This window comes from Ictalurus punctatus, chromosome 13, assembly GCF_001660625.3.
Source record: "Ictalurus punctatus breed USDA103 chromosome 13, Coco_2.0, whole genome shotgun sequence".
Taxonomy (NCBI): Eukaryota; Metazoa; Chordata; class Actinopteri; order Siluriformes; family Ictaluridae; genus Ictalurus; species Ictalurus punctatus.
This window is the reverse complement of record NC_030428.2, coordinates 29799525-29826120: the sequence shown is the minus strand read 5'-3', so window position 1 is coordinate 29826120 and position 26596 is coordinate 29799525. Positions and strand designations below refer to the sequence as shown.

Here is a 26596-nt window from a genome sequence, read left to right as displayed (position 1 = left end):
CCTGTATGTGTAATACGAGTAGTGTATTGTGCAGTCTGAGAATTTTAAACCTCATTCAGTATATTGTGTATGTGGCCAATTTGCAACTCCTGGCAAAAATGATATAATCATCATATTTGGATGTTCACCCAACTTTTTTACTTCGTAGCAAATAAACAAATCACAGATATGACAAAACAATTTTTGTTTAAAAGCTGAACATTCTGGCTTCATGAAACATACCTCAAAGAAATTAAATTCAATTAAATTGTTTCAATTAATGGCCTGAATTCTCTGAAGCGTGGACTTCACCAATGAAAAACAATATTCTCCATCTAGTTGGTTCCAACTTTCTTGAATAGCAGGTGAGGTGTTTAGGTGTTACTGCAGGTTTCCTTTTGGCTTTTCTATACGCAACTCCTATTTCCTTCAGACAATTTACAGTTCTGTCACAAACATTGTTACGTTATCCAATGTATTTCTGTTTGCTCTATGTGCCTTTTGTGTGTCTATGTCAGTGGTGGGCTGGGTTTTCTTTTGTCTCCTCCCCCATCTCTAGGCTCCGCCTACTGCATGCATCATGTTCCAGCTTGCTACTGGACGATCATGTCTTGTTCGGCCTTGTGCGACAGGATTGGTTGCCTGCACACTTCCAGAAGTGTACTTAAGTCTCGCCAGTCTCCATCCCTGGGCAGATCATTGCCATTGCGTTTTGTGTAGAGAGAAATGCTTTTCGCCTGTGTATGACCTAATGCCTGTTTTGACTTTGTTTATGATCGGCAGACCATTACGATTCATGTGATACCCTTGTGTATATATGTATATATTACTTTTGTTAATTAAGACACTAATAGTCACTTTTGTAAATAGTGCACGGTTAAGAGTGGTTTGTAGGAAGTCGGCGTCATTTGTGTTGATTATTCTTTTCTCCTGTTTTTGGGTTAGCTAGGGAGTGAGGGAAGATGGTGTATTTTTGTTTTCTTTTCTTGTAGGTTAGTTAGTTTTCTTTGGTAAAGTTAGAGGGAACTTTTGTTTATTATTTTGGCCTGGCCGGCTTCTGAAGATTTAAACCACTGTGTATATAATGGTGCTCCGTTTGGAGAATAAACTAAACAATTTCAATCTTGGTCTCGCCAACCCTTTTCTTTTTTTTTGGCATGTTGTGGCCCGACCTAGATCGGGTTCGTAACAACATTTACTCCTGTTTCCGTCCATTTGTTTTTCATTTGTTTTTTGTGCATATTGCTTAGAGTTTTCTATCCTTACACTTTAATGTTTTCCTTTTATAACCTTCCCATTTTGTTTATACTTGTACCAAATTTTAGACACAGCTGACTGGAAACAACCGACATCTTTTACCACACTACATGTCGGATTTCTTTCTTCAAGGAGTTTTATAATTTCCATTCAATTGAAAATTCTCTTGTTGGGGCCATGTTTCCTTTCAATTAGCCAAGTCCAACAGCTTGTTAAGAACTATAAGCACTCTCTTGAGAGAGGGAGGGAAAGAGAGAGAGAGATAAACAGTAATAGTAATTCACCTGAAGTGGCTGAAATCAAGACACAGAGGTGGAGCTATGGCTGAAATTACTCCAAATATGGTGGGTATTTTTTCCGCTGTTTTATTTATTTTCCTTTTACTCAATACAAAATACAATCTGATATATTAACCATTAAATCCTGTTAAACAGTTTGACAAACACACTTCTACACTGCGCCATCATCTGAAAAAGGTTAATCTAGGATATATATCTATATATATTTATATATATATTTATAAAATGGGGGGGGGGGGGGGGGTACAGCATGTGGAGGTGTCAAACTAACACAACCACTTAATGGGTAAGGACTTCTAAAGGAGCAGATAAGAAAAAAAATTGATAGCAATAGTTTTATTTCTTTAATTGACTATTTATGCCAAATAAAAGTGTTTAACGCACTTCACACTTGATTGTTCACAGCAAATGTACTTACTTGAGATAAATAAGTGCACTGAAAAGTGAAAGGAATTAAATTAGTTGCGCTTTGTGTTATATATTATGAAGGACAATGAGCAGAATATTACAAGGCATTATTGATGTGGCTTTTTATTCAGCAGAAAAATTCAAGCATAAGTGTTGGCCAATCAGAAAACTGCCTTATTTTATTTTAAATTGAGAGCCAATAGGAACTAAGCAATTTGCATAAGGTTCATTTGAACAACACTGGTGCTTTAAACTGTATACCCTAATCCTCAATGTGTGAGCTCTTAATAAGGCTTCTGAAATAGCAACATACCTTCAGAATAAACATACAGCATGTTGAGAGACTGAAATCAGGGATAATTAAAACTATTTTACCACATTGGCAGATGAAACCATTGGTATATATGGCATCAAGCAATTGGGAGGCTCCATTTCATATAATTAGGGTATAATTATTTATGACTTGAAACAGCAGATGAAACACCAAAATAGTCACAAACAATTCTAGCTGAATGGTGCACCAGGTCAATATAAAAAGTGGTCATTTTTTGCTGTAATAGTTAGTCACGCCCATCCACCTGAAGATCGGCACCAGTCCCATGCGCTACAGCACGGTGCTTCAGTTAAAAAGCTTCCGGACTGAAGATAATCAAGTTCACATTAAAGAAAGCCAGACAATAAAGGAAACCTGGAACATTTCAGCTTTAACTTTATTACACACACACACGGAAGTAACACACAGAGGATAATGTCTTAAATCTCATAATGTTTAATAGGTTCTGACTGCTTCTCTGGATCTCCACCATGTTCCAGATACAGGTTGTTGTAGGGATACTGCTTTGGGGCCTGCACACAAAAACCACCACAATTTCATCCAATACACACCAACATACAAAACTATCAATCAATCACTCTCTCCCTCTCTCACACACCCCAAACATGCAATATAATCACACAAACACACACACACCAAAAACACACACACCCCTAACAAACAATTATTTACACACACAATCAACATATTCATACACACACGTAACAAAAAAATATTTTATACACCAGAATAATCTTACATACACCCCCCGCAAACAACGATCCAGAATTGTAATGATTCCCAATCATGCTGTTGATTGTTACTTGTGTGTAGTTATGTTGGGTATATTGAGGTTATATTTGCTATGTACTATTATACTGACTATTAGCTCCGTGTGTAAGATTATGTTAATTGTTAGGTGTTATACATGTATATTACATACACATACAGTGCATCGGGAAAGTATTCACAGCGCTTCACTTTTTCCACATTTTATGTTACAGCCTTATTCCAAAATGGATTAAATTCATTATTTTCCTCAAAATTCTACAAACAATACCCCATAATGACAACTTGAAAGAAGTTTGTTTGAAATCTTTGCAAATTTATTAAAAATAAATAACAAAAAAAAAAGCACATGTACATAAATATTCACATCCTTTGCTCAATACTTTGTTGAAGCTGTAATTGGTGCCAAAGGTGCTTCAAGTCTTTTTGAGTATGATGCTACGAGCTTGGCACACCTATCTTTGGGCAGTTTCTCCAGTTCTTTTTTGCAGGACCTCTCAAGCTCCATCAGGTTGGATGGGGAGTGTCAGTGCACAGCCATTTTCAGATCTCTCCAGAGAAGTTCAATCGGGTTCAAGTCTGGGCTCTGGCTGGGCCACTCAGGGACATTCACAGAGTTGTCCTGTAGCCATGCCTTTGTTATCTTGGCTGTGTGCTTAGGGTTGTTGTCCTGTTGGAAGATGAACCTTCGCCTCAGTCTGAGGTCCAGAGCGCTCTGGAGCAGGTTTTCATCAAGGATGTCTCTGTACATTGCTGCATTCATCTTTCCCTCGATCATGACTAGTCTCCCAGTTCCTGTGGCTGAAAAAACATCCCCACAGATTTGATGCTTCCGCTACCACCATGCTTCACTGTAGGGATGGTATTGGTCAGGTGATGAGTGGTGCCTGGTTTCCTCCAGACATGATGCTTGCCATTCATGCCAAAGAGTTCAATCTTTGTTTCTCATGGTCTGAGAGTCCTTCAGGTGCCTTTTGGCAAACTCCAGACAGGCTGTCATGTGCCTTTTACTGAGGAGTGGCTTCCATCTGGCCACTCTACCATTCAGGCCTGATTGGTGGAGTGCTGCAGAGATGGTTGTTCTTCTGGAAGGTTCTCCTCTCTCCACAGAGACACGCTGGAGCTCTGTCAGAGTGACCATTGGGTTTTTGCTCACCTCCCTGACGAAGGCCCTTCTTCTCCCCTCAGTTTGACCAGGCAGCCAGCTCTAGGAAGAGTCCCGGTGGTTCCAAACTTCTTCCATTTACGTATGATGGAGGCCACTGTGCTCATTGGGACCTTTATTGTTGCAGAAATGTTTCTGTACCCTTCCCCAGATCTGAGCCTCTATACAATCCTGTCTCGGAGGTCTACAGACAATTCCTTGGACTTCATGGCTTGGTTTGACATGCAGTGTTAACTGTGGGACCTTATATAGACAGGTGTGTGCCTTTCCAAATCATGTCCAATCAACTGAATTTACCACAGCTGGACTACAATCAAGTTGTAGAAACATCTCAAGGATGATCAGTGGAAACAGGATGCACCTGACCTCAATTTTGAGTGTCATGGCAGAGGCTGTGAATACTTATGTACATGTGCTTTTTTTGTTTTTGATAAATTTGCAAAGATTTCAAACAAACATTGTCATTATGGGGTATTGTTTGTAGAATTTTGAGGCAAATGATGAATTTAATCCATTTTGGAATAAGGCTGTAAAATAACAAAATGTGGATGAATACTTTCCAGATAGATATATATATACATACATACACACACACACACATCTTAAAGTTTAACTCCAAGTGTAGACTTCAGCAGCCTAGGACATGTCCAGAAGAGATTAGATGTCAGGTTTACAGCTGGTGCAGGTGCATAAGGAGAGATAATCGAACAGCAGAATACTGTTCAGTGTCACTGGCTCTGATACTTATATCCTCCATAATCCAGTCCAGTCCATGAACCTGCAGGATTATGTATTTTTCTGTATTCTTTACCTTTATTACACGTCCTGTATTACTACTTTGCTGAGTGAACATAAACTAACTGTTAAACTGTGTGTGTAAATCACTAAAGACTGTTAGGTGGGGAGTACCTCCCCAAGTACTGTAATGTGTATGTGAGAGAGAGAGAGAGAGAGAGAGAGAGAGAGAGAGAGAGAGAGAGAGACTTACGACAGGCTGGTAGGCAGGGAACATCTCCCCCAGGCCAAACATCACCATCATGAAAGTGAAGAAGCCGAAGAAGCGCTTGCACATGGTGGACCAGTCAACGGGGCTGGGGGACGTGTCCACTCTGTTCCTGATGTACATGTCAAAGTCATAGTGGATCTACACACACACACACACACACACACACACACACACACACACAGAGAGAGAGACTTAACCCACAGAAACACTGAGGCCACCAGTAATCACACACCTGTGCTGAAGATTAGATTAGATTTAGTTTCGTTTAATTAGGCCTGGTCTGAGGGTTTGAGGGTTAAGGGCCTTTCTCAGAGGCCCGGCCGTGGCAGATTGGTGGTACTGGAATTTGCAGTTCAGTGTGATTAAATTCAGTTTAATATGATTAGTTCCAGCTTTGTTCTGACTTGATTAGATCCAGATGAAGTGTGTGCGTGTGTACCGGCTCTCCCCAGTTCCTCCGCAGGTCTGGATGGTCCCACTGGTACCAGGGGTCTCGCTCATGCTGGGAGCGGTCCGGCAGAACTGGGTAATCGCCATAGCTACAGCAACAAGAAGCAATAAAATAAAGCAGTCTTACACTGACGGCTCCATGAGCTGTATTTAAATTTTTTTCTTTATTGAGGAAACCACAGAGCTGAACTACAGAAACACTGCTGGGACTTTACACTACAAACTACACTACAGCAAGGGGGCACTGATGAGCCACACTATAAATAAGAATGGGTTATACTCAAATTGGGTTAAGCGAGAATTTCATGTCATTTAGACATCAAAACCACTCTAGCAGCGCTTTACAGCAGAACATCCCTCTGCATGCACTTTCCACCACCACCAGATATCGATCACTTCCGTATGTATAACGTCATCCTGATGCCCCATGCTGATTTCTTCTGTTTTTGTGTAGCTCTCATACCAAATATATTTTAGATCTTCAAATGAAATACAACACAAAACAAAGGCAACCTGAGTAAACAGTACAGTTTTTACTTATTATTACTGAAGCAAAAAAAAAAAAAGAAAAAAAAGTTATCCAACATCCATCACCCATGTGAAAAACTAATTTTCCCCTTAAACTTAAAATCTGGTTTTGCCACCTTTAGCAGCAATAACTCCAACCAAACTCTTCCGATAACTGGAGATCAGTGTTTCACGTACTTCTAGGACTAGGATTTACTCCAACACTTTGGATTTTTGTCTTGTTGCATAATCCAGTTGCTCGAATTACAAATTACGGACTGAACACCAGACATTCTCCTTTAGGATTTTCTGGTAGAGAGCAGAATTCATGTTTCCCTCATTTACTGCAAGTTGCCCAGGTCCTGAAGCAGTAAAGCATCTCAACACCATCACACTTCCTCCACCATGCTTGACCGTAGGTATGATGTTCTATTTGTGGAATTATGTGTTTGGTTGACGACAGATGTAACGGGACCAGTCTTCCAAACAGTTCCACTTTCCACTCATCAGTCCACAGAACATTCTCCCAAAAGGTTTGAGGATCATCAAGGTGTGTTTTGGTGAAATTCAGATGAGCCTTAATGTTCTTCTGGGTTAGCAGTGGTCTTCACCTCACCACTCTTCTATGGAGCCATTTTTGCCCAGTGTCTTTCTGATTATGGAGTCAACAATGATATTTATTAATGTAGGAGAGGCCTGTAGTTCCTTTGCTGTTGCCCTTGGATCTTTTGTGACTTCCTGGATGAGTCCTAGGGTTAGGGTTGTTGTTAGGGTTGCTGTACTCTTGGAGGAATTTTGGAAGCTCATCCACTTCTGGGAAGGTTCACTACTGTGCTGAGTTTTTCCATTTGGAGATGATAATTAGATTTAGTTTTATTTATAATATAATTATTTTATTTATTTATTTATTTATTATAAATATATAATATTTATTTATTATTATGGAGCAAATACTATTTCACAGCACTATGAAGAATGGCTGAAAAATAAGCACAATCACGGCAGAGTCCATAAATGCATCAATAATTCATCCAAACATCCATACTTCAGCTTTCTCTCATTTCACACCAATGTGCTTGTGAGAAGGAAATGGCTTTGTGCTATTTGCAAGGATGCAGGTGAGCATTTTAAGATGTTAAAGAGCGGCATGTACATCTGTAGCATTTTTATTTAATCTGACTACTCAAAATCCACTGCCTGTAAATGACAAACATGGATCGACACCGTCTCAGTGTGGAATCTACGGAACTGTATGGCAATTTTTAAAAAAATACACAATCAGAAAAGTTGCGTGAGATGAGCTCCTGCTGCATACCCTGACTATAGCAGCTTTTTTCTTCCAGATAAATGAGAACATTTAGTGTACATTATAAACATTATCAAGTGACAATTTTCATTGCACCCTGCAGATGATTGCTGCCAAAACTAGCTAACTAGCTTATTGAAATGAACTAGCTAGCAAGCAAAGTGTAGCAGTCAAACGTAGCTAGTTTTTTTTTACTAGTTCACTTAATCCAGAATATACCATAATAGAAGGTTCGTATTCACAGCCTTCTCATGCAGTTCACTACCTAAACTATGTTCTAGTGGCAGTGGGAATGCTAGGGTTAAAAAGCTCTGGTTATACTGCTTCAACATGCCATTCAGTAACTGCACCTCAGCACATGGAGTACCAACATCAGTGTTTCTGTTTTATCACAATTTAGAACAGTTGCTATTTTCCTGAGCATTTGTGTCTTTTACACAGTCTTTCATTTTGTGTAGCATACAGTCATGAGGAAAAGAAAGTACAATTCTATGTTTTTATTGAAACCTGACCCACTCTTCTTTACAACATTGCTTCACTTCATTGACGTTCGAGGGCATTTGTTTATACACCGCTCTCTTAAGATCCCACCACAGCATCTCAGTGGGGTTGAGGTCTGGACTTTGAGATGGTCATTCCACGCCTTAATTTATTTCTTATTTGGCCATTCAGATGTCGAGTTGCTGGTGTGCTTGGGATCATTGTCCTGTCCTGCTGAAGCTAGCTCACATTTGTCTCAAGAATATGCTGGTATAAAGTAGACATCATCATTATCTCAATGACTGCAGGTTCCACAGGTCCTGTGCTGCAAAACAAGCTCAAATCATCACCCCTCCACCACCACGCTTCACAGTTGGTGTGAGGTTTGTGTGTTACAGTGTGTTTGGTTTTCTGTGCATGATGAGCAAACATCTCCAACTTGGTCTCATCAGTCCACAGGATTTTGTTCCTGAACATTTGTGCTTTGATCAAATTCAATTTTGCAAACCTGAGTTGTGCTCAATATTCTTTTTGGAGAGAAGGGTTTTTCCCCCTAATGACCCTTCCATGAAACTGTTCTGTCTTTTTCCTGATTGTGCTGTCGTGAACATAAACATTTAGATTAGATTAGATGCAACTTTATTGTCACTGTGCAGAGCCAGTGAAATGCAGTCAGCATCTGACCAGAAGTGCAAATAGCAATATCACATACACAACCCCCTTCCACCTCATTCCAACCATGGCCCATTTGAAGCTTTCTGGCAGAGGCAGTCAGGTTTTCATTTAATATCTGTTGATATTTGATATACACATCCAATTCCAGGTTGATTCATAACATTTCCAGTTGACTGGAATGTCTTAATTATTGTCCTGATGGTGGGGAAATGGGCATTTTCAATGCTTGTGCTATTTTCTTATAGCCACTTTCCATTTTGTGAAGCTCTTGTTCCTGAATCTGTGACTCCTGTAGCATTTCCCAGATGGTAGAGGAGAAAACAGATGGGGTGAGAGGTGACTTTGATTATGCTTCTCACTATTTAATGTGCTTACAAAGGCCTGTAGGTCACATGATATAATCTTTGACATTAGATGTTCTGACCTTGGACTGAATTAGCTGGGACGCTCACTCCTGAGAAGATTACCAACTGTCTTGAAGGCTCTCCGTTTGTAAACAATCCTTCTCACTGTAGAATGATGAATTTCAAATGGTTTGGAGATGGCCTTATAACCCTTCCCAGACTGATGAGCAGCAACAGTTGCTTCTCTGAGGTCATGGCTGATGTCCTTTCTTCTTCACATGATGTAGACACACACCTGAGTGCTCCAAAACATCAAGCTTGTGCATTTCTTTAGTAAAACTGGCTGCTAATTACTCTCTTAATGACTGCTGAAGTAGGAAGGACATATTTATTTTTCCCACCTGGTTTCTGAATGCTGGTTTAATTTTTGAGGGAAAAATGACTAGATATTGAAGTCTGTTGTGTTGTTTGTTGTCACCAAAACTTATTTATTTGTTTATAAACATTGGTGAGGAACACACAATTATTATTTATAGCCTGATAAATAAAAACATAGACTTGAAGGAGAGTCTACTATCTGTTCCCCATGGCTGTACATGCTGTACGTGATGTGCGTCTGTGTGTGTGTGTGTGTGTGTGTGTGTGTGTGTGTGTGTGTGTGTGTGACCAACCCATGTCCATCATCAGGGTGAGGTTGGTAGTCCTCCAGTCTCAAGTTATATTTCTTTGCTGCAGCGGCTCGTTCTTCTGCAGTGCGAGGATACGGTCCGGGGAGCACATCCTGTGGGACACCAGAGGCTACATACACACACAGAGAAAAAGACACTACAGACCTAAGCATTAATCATTTTATTAAATAATTTTAATAAATAAGCAGCATTTAAACATAATTGCATAGAGTAGAAAATAAAATGTATGCATATTGTACATATTTTATTATATTCAAAAATGTCTAAATACATTTAACTGTACATCCACATATAGAAAACTATACTGCAACAACCAGCAAAATAAAGATACATGTAGAGTTTTATATATTTTGCATTAAATAAACACATTTCTGCAGTATGGAAAGGTTCAGTATTGATCATTTCCCTCGCAGGGTTCTCGGCTCTTCATAATTAATCTCCTAAACAATCCAGATCTTTTCATCACTTTATAAATGCTGTTGTTTTCTTGCTCGTGTTTTAAGGTCATTAAATTTTAAACACTTTAAACTTGATAAAGCAAGGCTGATATATGATGTACATTAGAGAGCTCCACTGGAAAGGGAAAACAGAGTGAAAAGTTAGCTAGAGTTGGGGTTATATTGTGGTTAATAAATCCTTAATTAAATCTTCCACATCCAGCTGAGCAATAAGGTTATATTACAGCCGAGCGGCTTTTACTATAAACACGTCATTAAACATCACATTTTTATCAGTAATAAAATTATAATAACCTCAAACACAGAAACACCGACCTGCTCTTGCAGAAATTAATTTATAAATGATTTGCCCTCTGTTTTTGCGGATAATCCAGCGACCTCCTACCAGCGCCGCCATGTTCACGAACTTCAGCAACGCGCATGCGCACTACACAACCTACCTGCGGAAATACGTCGTCAATAAACGGAAGCAATTCTTCCACAGCGGTGTTTATAAAGTTTAAATTAGATTCGTAAAGCAGAAGCCTGTGTGTGTGTGTGTGTTTATGTGGTATTATTACAGTCAAATCTTATTCTAAAAAAAAAAAAAAAAAAAACACAATAAATTTTATAGTTTTATAGTGTAGCTCCTCAGCTTTGGGAGAAACAGGAAATCCATAGAAATAAACCACAGAATTGTATTTAATTATATAATCTGAATGACTAGATAAAGTTTCTGTTAGATGGCAAAGGATACCGTACATCCTGTACTGTACATGCAAATAAACATTTTAGAGTATTTAATATATATATATATATATATATATATATATATATATATATATATATATATATATATATATATATATATAATTACAATTAATCTTATAAATTATGTGTGCCCTTTTCTAAACATTAGCTTTTTGCTTTTTTTTTTTTTTTACAGATAAAATTATTTAATTAATTGATTTAATCATTTCTTTTAAAAAGATCAAGTAGTAAGCTGCATAAATGAATCTAGAGATACCTTCCAGGTCTGAAGCATTTTGGGCATGTCATGAATGCTTTTCAGAAAATGAGAAATATTGTCACCACAAACCACTGCAAAATATGGATCAATCTGGAACACAATTTCCTCCAAGTTTCTGTTATGTTGCACCTGCTTGCTAAATTATATATGTTTACAACCTTCAAAGATTTATGACTAAACTCCTATACGAAATTATTGATCTGACAACCATTCACTTTCTTTTTTTTCATCAATTTGTGGTCAAACAGCTTCCCTCGTCTTTAAGCATTTAGGTAATATATAGATAAATGATAACATTGTGGCACAAATGTCACGTGTGGGCGGGGCTTAACAGCACTTTAATCTCATTGGTTAGTGAGATTCAATACTTTTGGTATAAATGTAATTTCATATGAATCAGAGATAACAGACCTGGAGCTCATTACATGTAAAAAAAATTCTAAACTCAGCCTTCAGCCATGTTGCTCATTTAAATCATTCAGGACCTGCTCTGCTCCAGTTATTACTTCATTACTATTATTATTCATACCATCTCTAACCAGCACTGTGAGCTTTAAATAAGTTAATGTTTTTATAGTGACCCTGGATCTAATACACTGCCGAATCGCAGGCTGATCACAGAGTTTAAACACACTGCCTCCTCTGATAAAGCAGCTCCTGATTTATCTCACATCAGAGAGACTGGCCAGACTCGCTAGCGTTAGCATGTGTCTAATCGCTAACTAGCAAGCTAGCATGACTGTGTCTTATCGATATCCACAGCATTTCAGCAAAGATTTGAAGGCGGGAACTCAGACCACCGCCGCGCTGCCCTGGGGGAAATGTACAAATAAAACTGCAACGCCTCCATCGTACTTTAATAAATACTTGTAAAACAGGAGAAAGCGGTATGCAGGGCGATATGAAACATTCCGTTCTGCACCGGAAATCTGTTTGGTCCAGCACAGTCACGTGGGCACGTGCAGCGTCTGTGCGTTTCTGATTGGCTGCTTCTAATCAGGCGGGTGGACAGTTCGCTCGTGAACTTATCTGAGAGTTCATGACATGAAATAGCCTGATGGGGGGGGGGGTTGAAACGGAGGGAGAGAGAGAGAGAGAGAGAGAGAGAGAGAGAGAGAGAGAGAGAGAGAGAGAGAGAGAGAGAGACTTTTGAATTTTAAGACACGTTTAATGCATCAGTGTGGTATATTTACATTTTAAAAAAAGAACCCCATCAGACCTTCCACCCAGGAACCCCAAACCTCTTCAGTCTAACTCCATTACAGTCATAGATCTGTATGAAAGTCCACAGTCCTGTTTATAATAAAGTCTTTCTTGCAGCTGATGTCCATTTCCTCAATCTGACCTGTCTCCGTGTCCATTTCCTCAATCCTACCCATCTCCATGTCCATTTCCTCAATCTGACCCGTCTCCGTGGTGAGAGCACATTCAGGTTTTAATTTTTTGTTGTGTGTTGTGCAGATTTGATGAATTTTTCATTGTCTTCGAAGTAGTTTGTTAGTGAGATGTTCCGTCAATACTAAAACCTGGTTAATCTGTTCTGTGGTGTAAAGTTGTTCAGGTTGTTCTGAAAAGTCAGAAGTATTTGGCTGATCTGGGTTGACTTCTTCCTCCTCCATGTGTGGGTTTGCAATTAATGTTATCTTCAGTGTTCGTTTCAGTGTTAGCATCGGAACGGGTGTCTGCGTTATCACTGGGTGCTGTGTTTGTTTCATTTACATTTACATTCATTCATTTAGCAGAAGCTTTTATCCAAAGTGACTTACAAATGAGAAAATACAAGCAAAGCGATATATCAAGCAGAGAACAATGCAATTAGTGCATTGTAAATGATTTATAATTGAGTTCTAGAGAAATAAAGTGAACAGAGTAGAGGAGTAAGACCCAGTGTAAGGTTGTTGTTGTTGTTGTTTTAAATAAAGTGGGCTTGGCATGTTAGGGGTTAGTTACATGCTCACAGAAGAGGTGGATCTTTAGCTGTTTTTTGAGGATAGTAACAGATTCTGCGGTCTGGATTGAGGTTGGAAGTTCATTCCAATACTAAGGAACAGTTAGTTTGAAGGTTCTGGAAAGGGATCTTGAGCCACGCTGAGTAGACACTACTAAGCATCGGTCATTAATCGATCACAGATTGCATGAGGGAACGTAAGCCTTCAGGAGAGAGTTGAGGTAGGAGGTCTTGTACGTGAGCATCAAGGCCTTGAATTTTATACGGGCGGCTACAGGAAGCCAGTGAAGGGGGAGGTGAAGAGGGGTGTGACATGGGTTCTTTTGGGCTGGTTGAAGACGAGGCGCGCTGCTGCATTTTGAATCATCTGAAGGGGTTTGATGGAGCTGCTGGGAGGCCCGAGAGTGGTGCTTTGTAATAGTCTACTGTTGAGATAATGAGAGCCTGGACTAGTATCTGTGTGGCCTGTTCAGTGAGGTAGGGTCTGATTTTCTTAATGTTGTACAGAATTTACGTACAGCACCGTGCAGTTGTTGAAATGTGGTCAGTAAAGGTCAAGCTGTCATCAAAAGTCACCCCAACGTTCCTGGCCGTCCTGGTTGGCTTGACTGTGGTGGAGCCGAGCTGTATAGTGAGGTTGTGGTTGATTGAGGGACAGGCTGGGATGACGAGGAGCTCAGATTTTGCCAAGTTGAGCTTAAGGTCATGTTCCGTCATCCAGACCGAGATGTCCGACAGGCAAGCAGAGATTTGTGTAGAGACGGATGGATCGTCAGGCTGGAAGGACAAATAGAGCTGGGTGTCGTCAGCATAGCAATGATATGCGAAGCCATGAAACTTAATCACAGGCCCCAGAGATGTAGTATAAATAGAAAAGAGCAGTGGACCCAGAACTGACCCCTTGGGGAACACCAGTTGTGAGTTACTGAGTTTCAGTAAGTAAGTAAGTAAGTAAGTAAAATTTATTTATATAGCACGTTTCACACAGCAAAGCTGACCAAAGTGCTGCACAGAGTAAGGAAAATAACATAGAAACAGAATTAGACCAAATAAAAACAGACAATGGACAATAGAAAAAAATTGATTAAAAATTAGTTTAAACAATTAAAAATTTAAAAATTTTTAATTAAATTTAAAAAGCCTGGCAGAAGAGATAAGTTTTAAGCCTATTTTTAAAAGTGGTAATAGAAGGTGCAAGGCGGATGTCCAGTGGCAGTTGATTCCATAGACGGGGGGCAGCAACAGCAAAAGCTCTATCCCCCTTTGTTTTTAACCGGGAACGAGGGACATGCAAAAGAAACCTATCAGAAGATCTTAGACATCTGTTTGATGAATGTGGTTTAAGAAGATCCTCGAGATAGGAAGGAGCTTGATTATTAAGAGTTTTAAAAACAAACATCAGAATCTTAAATTGAATCCTAAAATGGACTGGGAGCCAGTGAAGCGTTGTTAAAATTGGGGTGAAAAAAACTTCTTTGCCCTGGTCAACAGCCTTGCAGCTGCATTCTGAACCATCTGAAGACGAGCCAGAGATGACTGAGGAAGACCCAAGTATAATGAATTACAGTAATCTAAGCGAGAAGTAATAAAAGCATGAATAACCTTCTCCAAATCCTGGAAAGACAAAAATGTTTTGAGTTTCGAAATAATCTGTAGTTGATAAAAATTAGTCTTAAGGACCGAATTTATCTGCTTGGTTAAGCATAATTCTGAGTCCAGAATGAAGCCAAGGTTCCGAACCTGGGAAGAAATTTAGGGAAAGTGATTATGGAGCTCGTTAATGAGACCATCTCTCAATCTCAGGGGGCCAAAAACAATTATTTCAGTTTTGTCTTCATTAAGTTGGAGGAAATTATTTGTCAACCATTTTTTAATGTCATCCAGACAGTCCAGCAATGGCTGAATGGAGTCACCAGCTTTCAAAGGAATGTACAACTGGGTATCATCAGCATATAAATGAAAAGAGACATTGTGAGCCCTAATAATATTCCCCAACGGCTGTATATATAAATTAAAAAGAAGTGGGCCCAGAATGGAGCCTTGAGGAACACCACTAATAATAGGACTAGAAGAAGAGCAGAAATTACCCAACGCTACTGAGAAAGACCTGTCCTCAAGATATGAGCTGAGCCTTTGTAGGGCAGTGCCCTTGATACCAAACAGATGCTCTAAGCACCAGAGAAGTATGTTATGGTCTACAGTATCAAAGGCAGCTGTAAGATCTAATAGCATCAACACAGTATTTTTTCCAGCATCCACTGTGAGTAAAATGTCATTGGACACTTTTAACAAAGCAGACTCCTTGCTATGAAAAGCAGTAAAACCAGATTGTAAAGGTTCAAATAACATAGCTGAGTTTAAAAACAGGAGCAATTGAGATTGTATACTTTCTCTAGCAGCTTTGACAGAAACGGTAGCTTAGAGACAGGCCGATAATTATTAAGGCAACCTTCATCCAAACCCTGTTTCTTAAGCAAAGGTTGAACAATAGCATGCTTAAAACAATTTGGGACCACCCCTGCATCCAAAGAAGAATTTATCATCACTTGGATACTGGGGCCAGTTTCAGAAAAGGTGCTTTCATAAGCACAGCGGGAACAACATCAAGTGGCATGGATGATATTTTCATCTGGTTAACCAGATCACACAGTTCCTTTAGAGAAACGTGTTCAAATTGATCAAATGAACCCGGTAAAGCCAGTGAATTTGGGGACAGGTCTGATAAATGCAAAGTGAAGGAAGAATGAATGGTAATTACTTTATCAGCAAAAATTTTTAAAAACTTCTCACAAAGTTCAACCGAAATACCTCCCCTCCACAATACCTTGAAGGATCTGTCTGAGCGATAGGATTCTGCCCAGCGCAGAGCCGTTCTGGTGATGCCTAGACCGGAGAGAGTTGACAGGATCTGATGGTTCACAGTGTCGAAAGCAACAGAGAACTCGAGTAGGATGAGGTCGCTCCTATCATCTGCCCCAGGCTCCTGTTCAAAGGTGTTCTCCTGCTGTTTGTCTCTGTGCTGCTGCTGTACCCCGACCGTGTCACCCCCAGAGCTCCCTGGCTGCACAGCTCTGCATGTGCAGCTCAGCCTTTAATGCCCGATTTCCCCAGACCTAAAACATCTCAGACATTCGGTGGTGGCAAATATGGTGTAGCTGCTGTCGCCATCTTTGCATCTGAAATTTACATCTAGTGTTTGGTCACGGTTGTTAATAAACATGTAAACTTGTCTACGGAAAGACAGGACATGTTTCACTTCAGAGTTTTTACAGCCGAGCGGAATTGCTGTCATAGGGATGGCGAACTTTCTGAAGCGGGCCAGCTCCTTCATGATCAGCTCATTTTTTATGAAGGGGGGCACGTTAGAAATGATGACCCGTGTTGCAGGGGCAGAAAGAGTGGTAACATATAGCATGACACCTTTTAACCATATTCCTATTTCAATCACTGTATTGAATCTTTCATTTTTTAGGAAAACAACTACAGCTTTGTTCATTCACGAGGCGGAGTAGATGTTCTTGCACCCGACCTACTGTCCCATCACTAGCAGAACCTCCTCCACCTGTTCCCCATTCTCTGGCACACACCTGACGCCATGGCGGAGAGACAGCGTCTCCCCTCCGGCCTCAGAGGCCATGGCGTCCCGCTCCCTCTCACCCACTCTCAAATTTTAACGAGAGAGTGAGTGTGTGTGAGAGAGAGAGTGTGTGTGTGAGAGAGAGAGAGTGTGTGTGAGAGAGTGAGTGAGAGAGTGTGTGTGTGAGAGAGAGAGAGTGGTGTATATGTACATAATTTTGTGGTGTATATGTACATAATTATTGGAAATTTTTATATTTTCTACACTGGCACCTTGCATTTAGTCACTTTATTTATTTATTTATTTATTATATTTTTTTAATACTCCTTTCTTATCTATACAGGGATTTCTGGAGGCCAACATGGAAGTTAGCATCACTGGTTCCCTCGACAAAATGTCAATAGGATTTTTCCATTAGCTTTTGGATTTCATTTTGTTCATTAAGATAATCTTCACAAACTAACACAACTCTTATTAATTTTGAAACCTAAATAGAATCATCAGAAATAAAAAGCTAAAGGTAGGCTATAAACGAACTACACCACGGTCACATGACTTCAACATCACCACCGCTAAACTTCCGTAACTCTTTCGGTCTTTATTTAAAAAACACTACAATTACTATAAACTATAAATACTATAAACTATAAATACTATAAACTCTTCATCTCTAAATTGGAATAGTTTGCAGAAGCGTGAGAATAAACACAACAAGTCTGATGAGTTCTTGTTTCCTGTTTGCAGTGCCGTTATTGTCCATAAAGAAACTTACTCTTAAACATTAAGGCCACAGACAGGTGAAGGTGCGTTACTGTTCCCACCCCAAAGTGGATTATTTTCCTGTAACAGCACATCCCTGTGTTTCATTTCTCTTATATCACTGCAATTCACCAAAGATTACATGTTTTTATTACATTTAAATTAATTTACATATGACTTATAGTTTAGTTACATTGAATGTTTTGTGAAACGAGGTACTTCCTGTTCTCACTTACATTATAGTAGCTATAAACACTCATTCCCTCAACATCCCTCTCTTTATACTCTTTCTATATTCTCTTTGTTCTCTCACTTTATTCCCTCTCTATTCTTTCTCTTTATTCTCTCTTTTACAATTAATAAGATGAAAAAAATGCAGCTTGTCGTGTTAGTGTGAAACCACTTACACATACCAAGAAGTGTAAACTCCTCTGTGATGAAGATGTGGGAAAACTTAAAGTTACAGCTTCATCTCTGACTGTTACACAGCGCTGACACTGGAGGCTCCATCCATATATTTTACATAAACATCTCCTTACAGAAAACTTTTTCTAATCCGTTTTTTGAGGAGCGTGCACTGTACACGTCCCTGTGAACAAGACGCTACTATGCAAATGATAACATACTAGAGCGAGTGCATTAATATAAACCTGCGCTACTGTCAGAGCTGCTGTTATAGAGAACTAATCAACTCCTTCTGACCAATCACAATAGATCTGTGAGATGAATAAATATCTCAGTGTTCAGTGGAGATGAAGGAGTTTCAATGCTGCAGTATTTTACTGTTTTATCAATTTTTATTGAGAAATTCCTCCCCCACCCCAAACACACACACACACACACACACACACACACACACACACACACACACACAGTTCAGCTACATTTAACATACAAAACATGTAATTCAGCATGTGGGAATTTGAAGCTCCTCAAGTGATCTAAACTCTTCTCCATTTGTGCATGTACGACGACACCCATCCGGCCATGATCAGAGACAAATCACTGCAGCTGAGACACACACGCACACATCTATAATTAAAGTAAGGCTTACAATGGGGGGGGGGGGGGGGGGGGGGGGGGGGTTAAGATTGAAATAGGAGTTTTACTAGGGGTGGGATTAAAATGAAGGTAGGTGGTTACAGCAGGGGTGGAGTCAATGTGAGGAGCGGGATTCATATATCACATGGTCTGTCTGTCTGTCGTTTTTAGGAAAAGTTATAACAGCATCAGGAGCTGAGTGAACTCATGCATAGTTAGTGATGTCATTTATTTAGTTGACATATTTACTGCATTATCCACTATACCACTATAGAAAATTTACAATAGTTGTTAAGTTTTTAGAAGTATTTACCGCATTATCCAGTCCTGTGGCTCCCGTCACCGGTGCGTTTGGCGCGAGCCCTGACGAGGTCAGTGGGAACACGGTGGCGGTCTTTAGCCAGTCCCAGGACACACATGAGGTCAATGAAGCAGGTGGTAAGGTTCAGCTTGCAGCCAAACTCACTGGTGGCGTAGTCATATGGAAAGGTGTGGTGGTAGTTATGGAATCCTTCACCTGAAAATGAATAACTGATAATTTATATTAATGAGAAAATTCAAAAAGAGAAATACAGTACACACTGAGCTACATGTTTAAAGAATAACAGCAGACTTAAACACTCAATCTGTCTCTGAAATGAAGTAGATATAGAGCGTATATGAACAGTAGATATAGAGCGTATATGAACAGTAGATAGAGTGTATATGAAGAGTAGATAGAGTGCATATGAACAGTAGATATAGAGTGTATATGAACAGTAGATATAGAGCGTATATGAACAGTAGATATAGTTCATGAACAGTGTATGTGAAAGTAAGTCCCACCGATGGCACTGAAGGTGACGAAGCGGTTCTCCCGCGGGTTGATGTTCATGTTGTATGGCCGGTTCCCCCACATGTGGGCGGCACTGTTCACTAACCAGGTGGCATTTAGCACCAGCGTGTACCTAAGGAGGACAGGTACAAAAAAGCCCACCCACAGAGACTCTGCCCACAGGAACCATGGCAACATTGCTGGGATCAGGAAGCACATCACTACTACAGAGGTCTTATAGAACCTGAAAAGACAGACAGACAGACAGACAAAAAGCAAGAGAGAAAAAAAAGAAAGTAAGAAAGAAACAAAGCATTACATTTTATCCCCTTCATCCCTCAGATCATCATTTTCTGACCCCTCCACTGCTCGCTCTTTCCATACAGACACACATTCCTTATCCGCCTCTCCATCCATCCCTCCCTATCTCCATTCCTCCACACATCCTTTTCATCATCCCTCCATATATCCGTCTGTCCTTCTTTCCATCCACCTTTCCATACTCCCTTGGTGCCCATTGTTATTCAAAACGCTAAAGTTTCACACACACACACGCACAGGTAGATTATAAAAACACAGGCTACAGAACACCAACCAAGTTCAGATGCTCGCTCGAATTATTTATGCTTTTGTGGATGCTGCATTCTCTCACCAGAAATTTTCAGATACTACTGACATTTCAAAATTTGTACACAGAACTGTGAAAACAGATCTATTAATAGACCAATCACCAATACAGGCGATATCAAGTGTTTTCATCACCAATACGAGACAGACCCTCTGCCCACACAGACGTATCTACTGCACGCTCTGGCTCTAAGGCTCTGACTCCATGTTTCTGCAAGATCACTCACATTTCAAACAAAAACCACACAGTGGCAGTAAAACGCATATATACAGTTGTTTTTCTCACCTTCTCTGGAACATGACAACTCTGTCATTCTTCAGATCACTGAGCTCCAGTTTCTGGCCATTCTCAATGACGTCGGGATGTTTCCTCACCAGCAGCCAGCCGATATGAGCAAAGAAGAATCCCCGAGAAGCATTATGGGGGTCTGCGTCCGTCTCTGAGTACTTGTGATGGACTCGATGGTCTCGAGACCACTCATAAATGTCATTCTGATAAATAGACAAAAAATAGACTATTCATTCTAATTTACATTTCTATCAAATGTCTTAATGAGTTATTAAACAGTGACATTGGTGAGGAAGTATTTAGCATGTAACCAAAATGGTCTGTATCTGTATTTATATTTAAACTGGAAGTGGCCATAGTCTAAGGGTTTTTCTATTTTCATAATTGGACTACTGTAGATGTGCTCAGGACTGTCTTTTAAAAAAAAACCACGTTTGCACAGTTATTTTTATTTATTTGTATCTGCCTGCAATGTTTTCAATTTAACTGGTTCTACTTCCCAAAATATAAACTAACTAGTAGCCTAATGTAAACCACCACAACTCTGACCAAGCAGTTAGTAAGGATAAATCCACGGTAAGTGGAACAAGCTTAGCCACTCATTCATATTGATGTACATGTAAACGTTCATGTTCTTTTTCATGGTTATGCAATGTTCAGTGTTAATAAAACCGGTCTTTATCTGTCTGTTTTGCCGCATGTAACAGCATGAAAGTAAACTTCACACACCAGTCCTGACACCTCTAGTGTCAACCAAATGCCTTTCATACAAAACAGTTTGTGGTTTAAAGCACGTGTTATTGTGTGTGCGTGTGTTAGTTACCTGGAAGGCCATGGAGTTAGCGACAGCAAGGAAGATTCGTAAAGGCAGTGAGGCTTTATATGATCTGTGACTCCACAGTCTGTGCGCTCCTGCAGTTATACCCAATGCACTGAACACAAAACAGACCACAGCTACACACACACACACACACACACACACACACACACACACATAAGGCACACAGCTAAGCAACATTTGTTTGTTACAAACAAGCTACAAAAAAGTCACAACTAACAAACAATATGGTCAAAAGTATGTGCACCCCATGACCATCACACCCATATGTTCTTGCTGAACGTCCCATTCCAGATTTATTGCCCCTGTGTTCGCAGTTATAATAACCTCCTCCTCTCTTCTGGGAAGGTGTTCCACTAGATTTTGGGGCGTGGCTGTGGGGATTTGTGTTCATTCAGCTACAAGAGCGTTAGTGAGGTTGAGGTCAGGCGCTGATGTTGATGTGAGGAGACTCCAGTCCCAAATCATCCGAAGGTGTTCAGTGGGGTTGAGGTCAGGGCTCTGTGCAGGACACTTGAGTTCTTCCACCTTCTTCCAACCTTCACACACCATGTCTTCATGGAGCTCTTTATTTGTGTACTGTGTGTCTCGCTGGAAAAGTGTTCGGGTCTCTTAGTTCCAGTGAAGGGAAACTGTAAAGCTACAGCGTACAGAGGCGTTCTATACAACTGTGTGCTTCAGACTTTGTGGTAACAGTTTGGGGAAGAAGCTCATATGGTGTGATGGTCAGGGTGCACATACTGTGCACATACAAGGGTGCACATAATGTTACAAATACAACATAATTTGCGTATGATAGCTAATAAGGAGCTGAGGAAATGTTAGGCCCCCAACCTGTTTGTTCATTGTGGTGAAGGAAGAGTTCATGTCTATGATAGCTAGCTAAAGTTCTTGCTCCTGCATGACATTACACACGTTTACAATTCTCACCATGGACAATGATGAGATAAACTTTTAAATTCCCCAGAAATGTTGTAATGGCCTTTCATTATTATTTATACTGGCCTATCATAGTGAGATTATTTTTATTATTATTATTATTATTAGTCTCACTGAGGTGGCTACCCTGTCCACGCTCTTAGGAGATCTGGGTGATAAGATGTGATAAGACTGCAATGCTATTGTAAAGTGTGATGTGATGTGGTAAAGATTATGGAACCGTGTAAACATAACTATATGAACTCACTCCACAGCAGTGTGTATGTTGAAGCTGAGGGGATGAGGACCAGGGCGTACACGGCTGCAGTGTGAAGAACACTCATCAGAACCACATTTCTCCACACCACCACCATTGGAGCTTCTCTATGCTGAGTGTGAGAGTGTGTGTGAGTATGTTTGAGATGACACTCATCCTCCAGCAGTGCAGAACCTCCAAGTGTTCCTGCACATCCATCATCCACCGCTGTCATTTCCACACGTCCAAACTGAAAAGATCACAAGGTTCTGGACATTATAACAATCAGGAACATACCACAGTATTAAAACATCTCAGTTCTAGCGTTTGGGACACACACACATACACATACACACAAACACACACACACACACACACACACATGCACACGCACACACGCACGCACGCACACACACACATGCACATGCACACACACACACACACACACACACAGAGTTTCACGTTTAAGTGTCCTACTTTACATTTTTTCCCACTTTAGCAATATATATCTCTGTATTAAAATATATTACCGACAACAACCGTGTATAAGTAAATAAATAAATAAGTAATTAAATAAATACGGTGTGTTTACTCACCTACCGAGGCGGTAAATAAAAAGTAGAGAATAAGTGAAGACCTAAAGGGACTGAATGAATGTGAGTCAGCGCGTGAGTGTGTGCGGAGTTTTACACATCACGCGCTCGCGCTGAAAACGCTCGCGCTCCTATTGGGCAGTCAGATTGATGCCACCTGGTTCGGTGGTTCTGATTGGCTGATAATCATCTGCTGTTCAGGCAGCTTCCTTCTTACTCATACCACTTTTATTCCTGCGTTCATGTTACAGCATGGAGAATTATATATAAATATATATAAAACAATAAAAACATACAAATAAACATAAAAAAGACCGCATTTACACTTAGAAATAAAATAATACAACACGTTGCTGCAGGAAAATAAAGAACAGATGCAAGAAAATATAATCTGATATTTAACCCTATTCTGCACATTATTGCCTCATGGCCACATTACATTTATCAGGACTTTATTAATAATAATAATAATAATAATAATAATAATAATAATAATAATAATAATAATTCATTTAAATTCCGTTTTATTTGTATAGCGCTTTTACCATTAGACATTGTCATAAATCAGCATTACAGAAATATATACATTCAGGATATAGATTATAAATGTAGGAATTTATCTCTAATGAGCAGCCAGAGGTGACGGTGGTGAAGAAAAACTCCCTGAGACGATATGAGGAAGAAACCTTGAGAGGAATCAGACTCAAAAGGGAACCGTCCTCATCTGGGTGACACTGGATAGTGCGATTATAAATAAATACACCCCTTCTATAAATGTGCTAATACTACATGCTCAAATAGTGCAGTTGTGTAAGCAGGAAATTCATTACAGTTTCTACATGAAGTCTGTTTTGTTGAACTTCTCCACTGATCACTGATGGAGACTCGAGTGCAAAACTGTTTGTGGTAATTGTAGTGCTAAAGCTATCACAGCATAACTGTTCATATGAACTGAGGTCCAAAGCATCTTTATGGTGTTTAAGTGGTACCATCCTCAGTAATCCCATTGATTGAAAACACCTGACTCTTATTTCACCTTCAAATTAACTGCTAATCCTAGACGATCACATACTTTTGCCACTCACATATGATATGTAATATTGAATCATTTTCCTCAATAAATGAATGTCCAAGTATAATATTTTTGTCTGATTTATTTAATTGGGTTCTCTTTATCTACTTTTAGGACTTCTATGAAAATCTGATGATGTTTTAGGTCATATTTATGCAGATATATAGAAAATTATGAAGAGTTCAAAAACTTTCAAGCACCACTGTAGAACAAACAAACAAATAGGCCTTGCAATTCCAATAGTTTCGGAGGGAATTGTGAAAACTTGAGTAAACAAATATGTTTTCAGCCTGGACTTAAACACTGAGACTGTGTCTGAGTCCTGAACAGTAATTGGAAGGCTGTTCCATAACTGTGGGGCTTTGTAAGAGAAAGCTCTTCCCCCTGCTGTAACCTTCACTATTCCAGGTACCAACAAATAGCCTTCACCTTTTGATCTAACTAGGCGTGACGGATCATAAAAGACCAAAAGTTCGCTCAGGTACTGTGGCACGAGACTGTTTAGTGCTTTATAGGTGTCACGATTTCCCCTTGAGACAGCGCTGCAGCTTGCAGCGTGCTCAGAAAGCCGGAGTGCGTGCACATGCACGAGCCACGACACTGAAAAAAACAGACAGAGGGTTTGTAGATGTCAAAAAGTAAACATTACGTAACACACATATTTTTTATACCTTTCTCCACAGCATACTCGCAGGGTTTTACCTTTTCTCATTAAAAACAGACCAATCTTCTTCATCACAGTTAACTATTCATGTCTATATGTTATATTAAATTTGTGGAGTATGCGCAGTTAGTTGTTTTTCTTGAAAAGGTTTTATGAGGACATGGTTTCTTTTTAAAAAAAGGTTTCACTCAGTCAGAGTCTTTGTTTTTTGTTTCTCTCTGACCAACACTCCCTTCTTATGTCTCAATGAGCTTCTGTCTATTTCTATCTGCTCTCCTAGCTGATATCTACCTCCCTATCCTAATTCCTTAACTGGTATCCAGCCTCAAGGTTATTTACTTTTGTGCAGAAAATGGCACGACAATACAGAAAACAATAATTATTCAATAAGGCACAGAATTCATCTAACTCTATACACTTAGAATATAACTTGATTAAACATTGTTCTATGGATTTAGATTATGCTTCTAAATATTGATTATACATACTGATTATGCGTAAGTAATAAATCCAAATATTAGTTATACATATTGATTACACTTCATAAATATTTTCTATAAAAGCTGCAGAAAGGTCAAGCAACAATTTAATTTTATCTGTAGTCTGTCCTAGTTCAGAAACATGTTGTTATGCCTCAAGTACTTTGATGCTTCTTCTAATTTCATATATTTTAATCAATTATTGAACTTGGCTACTATTTTAATATTACACAAAGCTATTCTAGAAGAACTATTCTATTAATAAGACTGATCATTTAAGTAGATGTATAGAGCAGCATTTACACGACTACACAGACATATATTCCTTGTGTTCTTGGTGCTTCCTGTATAAAATAAGATTATACTTTATTAATCCCCAGATGGAGAAATTAGGGTATAAATACACATACAAGGCCAACACATAGGTCTAAATTTTAAAACAGAGACAAATCCAAATCTCTTTATTAAATAATTACACTCTAAGGACATCTTAATAAACATCTCCTGTCCTTTCCCTTTTCTGTCCTACCCCACCCCATCTCATTTGGTTAAAAACAATTCTATGGAAAGTGGGGACGAAAGGACCTGGAGCTTTGCATAACTCAGTTTATTGGATATTGAATTGAATAATTGAAGGACACAGGTGTTAAACGCAGGGATGTTTCAGTACTGAATGCAATACTTTAGTTATATTACAAAGATAGGAAATTTAAACGACAGCTTGGCTTTAACTTATTATTTGTAATAATATTATAAGGTAGCACTTAGTAGATAATCCAAAGTAGAAACTGTCAAGAGCATATATAGACTCGCATGGAGACAGACTCCTGGAAACCAATGAATCCATGGAGAGAAAAGTACAGGTTTCAGAAAGTAGAAACCTTGCACAGCCAAATGGACCAGCCATGTGTCACCCTGAAATCACCCAGCCCAATCAGCAGCTCCCCACCACTCAAGAGTACCATGGAGGCTGATCAATAAGGATTGGTTTTGCATGTGGGAAGCTTTAGGACTGAAAACATTGCTCATATGTAAGTACAGTATATCAGACTAATGGATCCTGATGACAATATGGAAGGGGTACAAACGCCAGTTCTGCTGTCAGTCCCCCAGGTTGTTCAGAGCTCGGAGCTGTGTCAAATTCAGATACCATGAAGAGCCAAAAAACACTGCCATATATGGAGCAGGCCATCTGGGACACAGTACATGCCTTACTATACTATTTGACCAGACTATAGTGATTTAATAATCAGATAAACTGTCTCTCACAGGGGAAAGACATAGGGATTTCGCTTTTCGAAACAGAGACTGGCCCACCAGGTGGTGGACATCATCAGCTTAAACTGGCTGACACAAATCTGAGCGTGTGAAAAGAAGTGCATGTTTGTACGGGACTGCGGGTAATCTAATATTACCATCAAATCTTCATCAGTGGAAATTTAAAAAGAAAGATGTAGCAAATTATTCATCATTGTGCAACACGAATACCACACGCCCAAAGAACTCACTCTGATCGACTTAGTAAAAAAGGATTTAAAGTTTTTTAAAGAGTGAATGTTTTTGACATGCGTTGCAGAAAGATTCACT

The 26596-nt window shown here is 39.5% G+C and overlaps 2 protein-coding genes across 2 annotated transcripts; both read right to left on the bottom strand.

Moving 5' to 3' along the window:
• Positions 1-2645: 2645 nt before the first annotated feature.
• Positions 2646-10526, bottom strand: ndufb8 (NADH:ubiquinone oxidoreductase subunit B8). Its single transcript, NM_001200939.1, is given in 5 exon segments — positions 2646-2789; positions 5199-5354; positions 5656-5755; positions 9650-9776; positions 10441-10526. Coding segments are annotated over 5 exon segments (558 nt in total). The 5' UTR covers positions 10523-10526; the 3' UTR covers positions 2646-2696.
• A 7678-nt stretch (positions 10527-18204) lies between these two features.
• On the bottom strand, positions 18205-22917 carry scd (stearoyl-CoA desaturase (delta-9-desaturase)). Its single transcript, XM_017482664.3, has 7 exons — positions 22798-22917; positions 22214-22451; positions 21013-21143; positions 20187-20392; positions 19285-19517; positions 18773-18976; positions 18205-18429 (listed from the first exon to the last, which is right to left on the bottom strand). Exons 2-6 carry the CDS (start codon positions 22434-22436, stop codon positions 18777-18779), a joined length of 993 nt encoding a protein of 330 aa, XP_017338153.1. The 5' UTR covers positions 22437-22451; positions 22798-22917; the 3' UTR covers positions 18205-18429; positions 18773-18776.
• Between the last annotated feature and the right edge of the window lie 3679 nt (positions 22918-26596).

Coding starts and splice junctions, on each gene's coding strand:
- scd (XM_017482664.3), bottom strand. CDS start 22,436: ATGACAGCGGTGGATGATGGATGTGCAGGAACACTTGGAGGTTCTGCA. Junction 19,518..20,186: donor GTTGTCATGTTCCAGAGAAG/GTGAGAAAAACA, acceptor CTGTCTTTTCAG/GTTCTATAAGACCTCTGTAG. Junction 18,977..19,284: donor CGTCACCTTCAGTGCCATCG/GTGGGACTTACT, acceptor ATTCATTTTCAG/GTGAAGGATTCCATAACTAC.